Source organism: Lathyrus oleraceus, chromosome 5 (genome assembly GCF_024323335.1).
Source record: "Lathyrus oleraceus cultivar Zhongwan6 chromosome 5, CAAS_Psat_ZW6_1.0, whole genome shotgun sequence".
Classification (NCBI taxonomy): Eukaryota; Viridiplantae; Streptophyta; class Magnoliopsida; order Fabales; family Fabaceae; genus Lathyrus; species Lathyrus oleraceus.
In genome coordinates this window covers 616,179,506-616,188,067 of record NC_066583.1, presented here as the reverse complement: position 1 = coordinate 616,188,067, position 8,562 = coordinate 616,179,506, and the positions used below count along the sequence as shown (strand labels likewise).

Genomic DNA, 8,562 nt, shown 5'->3' with positions numbered 1-8,562 from the left:
CACATTCCAGACGTCTTCAAAATTCTTAACGTCTTCAAGGTCTATAAGGAGAGTTTTCCTAGGACTTCCCCATGAGGAGAATTGGCCAAAATATGAAGGATTTACTCTTTGCCACGACGACTCTATGAGAAGGAGGAAGAAAGGGCGCCCAAACAGCACCAGGATTAGAACCGAGATGGACGGCGTTGAGAAGGAAAAGAGAAGGTGTGGAATTTGCCGCGAAATAGGACACATGCGTAGGAAATGTCCAAATGTTGCAGGACCCTCCAGATGATTATGTTGTTTTTTTAATTAGGAAATGTCCAAATGTTGCAGGACCGTCCAGATGATTATGTTGTTTTTTTAATTATTAACTACTATGCACGTACTATACATAAACCATTGTGTATTAATAATGTCTTTTGGAAACAAACATTATGAACTACATTTGATCATCAAAGGCTTCTGGTTACAAAGTACGATCACATTAACTAAAATTCTTAGAGGTTATTAAAAAACTAATCAACAACAACAACCAACACAAGTGGACCTTCAACTCCTCTATTAACTTCACCACTATGTGCCGAAAACATACACTGAACATCTTCATCATTTTCTATATGATCCAGGTAATACATGTACGTACCATCGGGGCTTGCATCAGTCAACGTTATGTATGGACAACGATACTCTACTTTCCTCACCTTCATACAACGCTTGCCCAACTGTCGGAAGCCAGTGTGGATGGCTGAAATCAGTGTTCTGAAATTCCATTGCGGATCGAGGCAAACATTGATTTTTCCCCTTGTCCATAAAATACAAGACCCCAAACAGACATTTTTACCAAAATAAAGGATTTTATGCTCTGAGTTACATTTCTACAAGTCCTGCTATTTATAGAAAATTAATACTTGAATACTCGACCAATCATTGACCGAGACAGTACAAACATAAAGCAATTGCTCGATCATTGAAAGTCTTTGATAGCAACATATTATTCAAAATAATATTAATTCATTACCTTTTTTTAATTTATTAAAAAAAAAAAAAAAATACTACAACATACACTTGGCCATCCATTGGTCGAATTCAAGCATGAGAATAAATGACGTGTATACTCGTCCAATCAAAGGGTGAGTCCATGCAGTCAAATGCAACGCTCCAACCACTCGTCCATTGAATGGGCGAGTTCAAAGGGAAAAGTAGGGCATTATGGGAATTTTTTTTTCCAGAGTGAGACATATTGGGATTTAAATTTCAGGAATGGGGTACTGTGGACAAAAAGTCCATTATGCTCACAATGACCTCTATCTTGAGGCAAAATCTTCTCTTTGTTGCTCAAATTTTCCAAAATTTTCCTATTTTAATTTTTCTTTTATATGAACATGGCTTAGAACATCCGATTCTCATCAAACTCCTAAAATAAGATAAAATCTTCTCTTTGTTGCTCAAATTTTCCAAAATTTTCCTATTTTAATTTTTCTTTTATATGAACATGGCTTAGAACATCCGATTCTCATCAAACTCCTAAAATAAGATAAAAACAAGAAAATAGAAATAAAACGGAAACAAAATCAAACAAAGTAAATAATATATGATACATTTGAACAGTTAAAAATTAAAAATGATAAAAACTCAATTTATTGATGAAGCTCATTTTAACCTAAGTAGGATATACAAGAGAAGATACACAAACTCATTTTTATAGTAAGACATAAAAATAAGATACATAAACTTTAATGCCCAAGTTAATTAACTAAACTTACACTTGAGATGGAGATTAAGTTAAAATGAATCATACCTTATTAGGGCATAGTATGTTGTTTATATATTATAGACTTCAAATGTAGTATTGAGTTTGAGATTGCCACGAGTCCAATCCAAAACAAAATGTTTATATATTTAGCAATACAAGTAAGATTATGAGAATTTGTCCGGCCACCCGTTCAATTTAATCTGACATGGTAGTTTTGTTAAAATATCTTTAATAAAAGTGCTTAAATTGCTAGAAAAAACTGTGGTATTCTAGATTTTTGGATTAATTTATCTCGAATTTTTACGAAATTTTTTATTTTTTATTTTTTATTCTTGAATTTATGTGTCATATCCGATTTTCGAAAAATTCATGAATATTCATTGGATTTTTGAAAAATCCAATATAAAGACATATATTTTATACTTGTTTTTTTGAAATCCATAGTAAATTTTTTTCAAAAATCGATGATTTTATACTTGATATTTGAAAAAATCTATATAAAATCATATTCTTTTATATTGATTTTCAAATATCCAAAACAAAATCATAAATTTTTAAAATAAAGATTATGAATTTATAATTTTCTTTTAAATCCAAAAAAATACAAGACATATCAAATTTATCAAAAATTCTGGTGATATAACTTTAACTTTTTTATTGGCCTACCAAAAATAAACTACAGGATTATCTAAAAATCTAAAAAATTACAAAACATATCCGACTTATAAAAAAATTTAATGGTATTAATTTTGTTTTTTTTCTTTTTGACATAATTTTTTTTTAAATCTAGAATTTAATATAATTTTATCAAATTTTTCGAAATATCTAATAAAAATACATACAGTATTTTTTTTATTGACCAATCACATTTTTCGTGCCATAGAGAAAAAATTTCAAAACCTTATTAATCAAAATATGAGAGAAGCATTTTGGCCAATAAAAATACAAAATTTAATTGAAAGGGTCTGAGGACAGCTTCTCTATGATTATGAGTGCCTGAAATTTCTACCACTCATCACATTAAATTATCAATAATCACATCATTTATCTAATGTGAAACTCATTTACTAACACACACACACCAACAATGTATTTTTCTTGTAAAGTTTATGGACATGGTTGTATGCAATCACAAAAGAAACATGACATGCTTTTGCACAATTATTTAAAAAATGCTACATAATTTCATGAACGTTCAGGTGCACCCTAATGATACATATCCTCCAGTTAGATATATACTTCAAGTATTTTAATCTTCTACTTTTGCATTCTGTCAATGCTTTCATTACTTAATTATTATGATTAAAACAATAATTAAACCCCACTAGTACTAATACTATACCAAAGAAAACAAGACCAATCATCCATGTGTTTTCGGATTTGAGTCACAATGTTGGTAGCTGTAACCATCACCAACACTACAACAATACCTCTTCTTCTTATGTTTCTTTCTTTATAAATATCAAACTTTAGATGCTTTTCTCACATTAGAAAACATTCAAATCATAGATTAATTAATATAACAACCTAGATATATTATTATTTCAATATAACTTTTTTCGTAGACGAAATGATAATAACCGATAAAAATTTGCACATAGTTAAAAGTTTCATGTTAAAATATAGATGATAGGATGGTGTCTGACCTAACAATATCGAAATTTACAAATTAAGATGTCATCGTTTGGTTGGAGATTAGAAAGATCTCTCTCTAATAGAAAAGTCTTCACATTAAGAAGATTGATATAAATTAAATAAAACTATACATATGTCAACATTTCTACATATGAGTTTTGCATGTTTTTTACTTTCTCTGACTAAATTCCTAATAAAATAACATTTTCTCAACAGTTTAAAAATCTTGTCTCTTTATTATAAAGCACAAGCAGTCCCCACAAAAGAGAAGATCATATCATATAGAGAGAGAAACCAAAGAGAGAGAGAGAGAAAATGGGAAGAGCTCCTTGTTGTGACAAAGCAAATGTGAAGAAAGGACCATGGTCACCAGAGGAAGATTCAAAGCTCAAAGAGTATATAGAAAAAAATGGAACTGGTGGAAATTGGATTTCTCTTCCTCAAAAAGCTGGTATAACATTCTTCAACTTAACTTCAAAATCTCATGTATCTATATATAAATCTTTCTCTCTCTCTCTCTGTGTGCATGATCTCATATATAAACTTTTTAGGTCTAAGAAGATGCGGAAAAAGTTGCAGATTGAGATGGCTTAACTATTTAAGGCCAAACATTAAACATGGAGAATTTTCAGATGAAGAAGACAGAATCATTTGCACCCTTTATGCTAATATTGGAAGCAGGTATATATAGAAAGAAAAAAAAAACTCACTATATATAGTACAATTATTTTTTGCTCTTTTTGTCTAATAATCTACTTTGCAATTAACTTTCCAGATCCAGAATATTGACAATGACATTTTCTTTCTCATTTTTTTTTTGCTTATTTTTCATGATTTTAGGTGGTCAATTATTGCTGCTCAGTTACCTGGAAGAACTGATAATGATATAAAAAACTACTGGAACACAAAACTCAAGAAGAAGCTTATGAGTTTTCTTCCTCAATCTCATACCACACTCTTACCCTATCAAAACCCTACTCCATATTACAACCAATTTTCACAACCAAACACATCTTTCACCACAAACCTTGAACCAATCTCTCTCCCTTTTTACCATAACCAAGAGTCTTTGCTCAGTGGTGTTAGCACTAGTACTAGTAATGTTACTGTTACTTCCATGCAATATCATCATCATCATCATCCTATGAGAGAGAGTTTGGCCATGTTTGGAAGTGAGGGAAGTTGTTGCAGTTCATCAGAAGGAAGTTTTGGGAAACAAGAAGAAATAATGGGGTTTCAGAATCTCATGCAAAACAGCAACATGATCAATCTGAGTCATGGAAGTGATGTTAACCAATGGGAAACTGAAACAGAAAAAGTGAACCTGTGCTTTAGTCAAAATCAGAAGCAAATTCCAAGTTCTTTAGGGTATGATCTTGAGTATATTAAGCAATTAATTAGTAGTGATAATGGTTACTTGAGTATTGATGAAAACAAGACTGAGGAGAAGAGTATGTACTACTACTACTGAACTGGAACTGATGAGTACTGGCTTGGAAGTAAAATCAGAAAGATATGTTTCAGTCTGTGTGAGAGGTATGGTTGTGGAGAAGATTCAGAAAAGACTTTAAGATTATTATTATAATAATTATTATTATTATGGGATTCTGTGCTTTTTTCATGAAATTATTAGTATTAGACATTTCTTGTTTTGTTTTGATAGTACATGTTATGTTAAAACCTTCTTTTGTATTCTACGTAGAAACCTTTTAGCAACTAATTAATGTTAACCATCATTTTAGATTTTTATTAGAAGGGTGCAGATTCAAACTCGCGGTTAATAAGTAGTATTTGTTATTAAATTATTTGACAAAAAAAAATATTTATTTATAATATTGACTAGTCATTCTAGGAAGATGAGTTAATGGAACATTCTGACTAAGAATCTCATGTACTAGAGGAGTATGTTTGTCCGAAAGGTTTTCTTAGAAGACAATGGAAGTTTGTTTACCATGAATGAACATTGAGAGTATATTGACATTGACAAACAAAAGAGCAATCATGACACTAAAAATAAAGAAAAGAAAGAGTGTGATGGTGGAGAAATTTTGTTGTTTTGCGTGGAAGTTTGGGAATTCAAGCTGTAAACTTCAATTATTTAGCACAATCTTAGTCATATTGCACAACTTTTTTATTTTAATACAATAAAGGCAAAGGTCATAATCAAGTTTATTTATGAAAACATATTAGTAGCTAGGTTGAAAAATGGGATTTGGACACTCATGTTCATTGCATTTTGAGAAGAAAAATAAGGCAATAGATGTGATAAGTTAGAGATGTGAAGAGAAAAGAAAGATAAAGAAAATGAGGATTTTTTTTTAAATTTAAATAACTTATTTTTCAATTAATTTTTTAAATATCTTGATTTTGTTATTAAATTTCCAAAAATCATACTTTTAAAGATATGAAGAAAAATAATCAACCTTGCCATTTCAAATGGGGAGAGATGTTTTCCGTTTCTTCTTCTCATGCTTATATTTTTTCCATTTAAAAATTATAAAAAATAATAATAAAATTAATTATTTTATTATTTAATAATAATATAAAATTAAAATTACATTAAATATTTTTAATAAAGACTATTTATTAAATTAAAAATAAAAAAAATAAAAGGATGAGGAGACTTTAAACCTTACCCATAAAAAAAACTAGTAAACACGGTAGCCAAACATAGTCAACCTATCTCGGATTTTTTTTTCTTAACTACCATTATTTTCCTATATTTTTTTATCAAACTATTATTTTTTCCATATAAAATATTAAACTATGGACAGTGAATCCATAGTTTAGTATTTTGTGTGAAAATTATGATAATTTTTTATCCTACTGTCCCCTTTTTGAAATTTTAATCCCAAATTACCCTTTTTTGAAAAAAGATTCTCATAATACCCTATTTTTAGAACACACTCGCCCAATGAATGGACGAGTCATTGAAGAGAGAATTTTGAATGTAGGAACTCGGCTAATGAATAAACAAATCCTTGAAAAAGAAATTTCGAATATAGGAACTCGACCAATGGATGACCGAGTGGTTAAAACATTTTTTTTAATTTATTTAAAAAGTTTTAATAAATTAATATTTATTGTCCTATTATTTACTCTTTGTCATCGTATCAGTATGCATTAAGACACTCAAATTCATTAAATACATTTTATTATCCTCATAAAAAATTCTACATAACATCAATATTTTTAAATAATAATTAATTAAATTATATATAACATTTATTGTTCCTCATAGTAATTAATTAAAATTTAAAAAAAAACTTGAAAGTCCTTCAATCACTCGCCATCCATTGGCCGAGTTCCTACATTCCAATTTTTTTTTTCATGGACTCGTCTTTTCATTGTACGAATGTATGTTAGAAGTAGGGTATTTTAGGATTTTTTTTTTCAAATTAGGATAGTTTGAGATTAAAATTTCAAATATGGGGTAATATGGTAAAAAAATCAAAAAAATGTTGAAAAAATGTGATAGGTGGTAAAGAATTCACCTATCTCTCAAAAATAATTCAAAAGCACAAATAGGAAGTGAATTTTACAAATATCATAATGAATAAAAATATTTCTCAAGTCTTCCTATTAGCATATTCTATAACAAGGGTGATTTCATGCAATTCAGCTTGAAAGAAGGTGCAAACTAAAAGCACCCAAAAAATGTTTTTAAATTATTCCAAAACATGCCACCACAAATTGATATTTTAGAATTTTCTTTTGAATCTCCATATGTGACGCATTTAATCCAATTATGACTAGGAAATCACCGATTAACTTGTATGATTCTAGGTGCATAAGGAGGTCGATATTTGATGTCTAAAGTATTTAATAATTGTAAAATCGTGAATTAAGGAGTACATGCGCCCCTTGAAAGAAATAGATGTCATATAGACCAATTATTTAACATGAAGAATGTTTATGTTAAAGTCAATCTTACAATTTCGAAACATTATATCCTTTCTTTTGCGTCAAGTTTTCTAAAGAATTATTATGATGAAAGTTATAATTATATTATGAATTTGAGAGCTCCAACTTCTACCAACAAGTTTGAATAAGTTTTTGTAACTAGTTCTATTAATGTTTATGCCAAACAATCGCTCCATCAAATTTCAGAAAAGTAAAGTGTACATGCATCTAAGAAACAACTGGTCTGCAGTTTCTATATCATGATTGCAGAAAAGGGAGAGAGAGAGCACCCCGAAACTATATGCATTCCCTTTCGAATCAGATTGTCTTTTATTGCAATAACATTGTGCATTAGTTTCCAAGTCACTAATGACTTAGAAGGTGGTATGTAAGGATGCCAATTGAATTTTGTACAAGGCTCAATGTGATCCCTCCTAATACAATTGTAGGCATCTTTTAAAGATATATCGCCATTTGCAAATCTTGTCCAAATAAGTTTATGAGCACTAGTATTATTAAATGACAAGTTAATATTCAAAATATCTTTAATAATTAAGGAGCCAAAATAGATAAGCTATGATAAATGTTCCAATTGATGTCTTGGATAATTGAATTTATCTTACAAGTATGCATAAATTGAATATTCACTGGTAATACTAAGTGTAAATCTTTAATTTTTTTATTCCAACCAATTTTCAGTCCATAAATCAATGTTCTTCTCATTACTAATCTGCCATCTACTATGTTCCTCTAGAAATGAAAATGAATGCGTAATGTCAGGCCATATTGAAGAAAAAATATGATGCATGATTGATTTTTATTTATTTTATAAGTAACTACTAATAAGCATAGAAGGCCACTGATTATTGATAGTCGTCAACTTTTAACAAAGTGATAAATAACCAACTTTGTTTTTTTTTTGTCTTAATATCTCTCAAATCAATATCTCATTTAGACAAAGGTGAGCAAATAATCTTCCAAGATGTAGTAATCAACTTTTAATGTAAGAATCTAGTTTGTTAAGAAGATTGATTGACCATTCATATATCCTAAGACTATACAAAAATATGACTTGTATGACTGATTGGACCAATTCAACCCTACCCATCATAGAAATAAGACGGCCCGTCCAAGCAGCTAGTTTAATCGATACTCTATATGTTATAATCTAAAGACGATGGATAATAGGTTTTCCTTTGAATATAGGAACTCTAAGATAATTAAATGGTGTTCATCCCATAGTGAATCCAAGCATATCAGCAGTATGCATTAGCCTATATCTAGAAGTA

The 8,562-nt window shown here is 29.4% G+C and overlaps 1 protein-coding gene across 1 annotated transcript; it reads left to right on the top strand.

The window, feature by feature from the left end:
• Positions 1–3,644: 3,644 nt before the first annotated feature.
• On the top strand, positions 3,645–4,947 carry LOC127083536 (transcription factor RAX2). Its single transcript, XM_051023845.1, has 3 exons — positions 3,645–3,821; positions 3,922–4,051; positions 4,211–4,947. Exons 1-3 carry the CDS (start codon positions 3,686–3,688, stop codon positions 4,839–4,841), a joined length of 897 nt encoding a protein of 298 aa, XP_050879802.1. The 5' UTR covers positions 3,645–3,685; the 3' UTR covers positions 4,842–4,947.
• Positions 4,948–8,562: the final 3,615 nt, after the last annotated feature.

Coding starts and splice junctions, on each gene's coding strand:
- LOC127083536 (XM_051023845.1), top strand. CDS start 3,686: ATGGGAAGAGCTCCTTGTTGTGACAAAGCAAATGTGAAGAAAGGACCA. Junction 3,822..3,921: donor TTCTCTTCCTCAAAAAGCTG/GTATAACATTCT, acceptor TAAACTTTTTAG/GTCTAAGAAGATGCGGAAAA. Junction 4,052..4,210: donor TATGCTAATATTGGAAGCAG/GTATATATAGAA, acceptor TCATGATTTTAG/GTGGTCAATTATTGCTGCTC.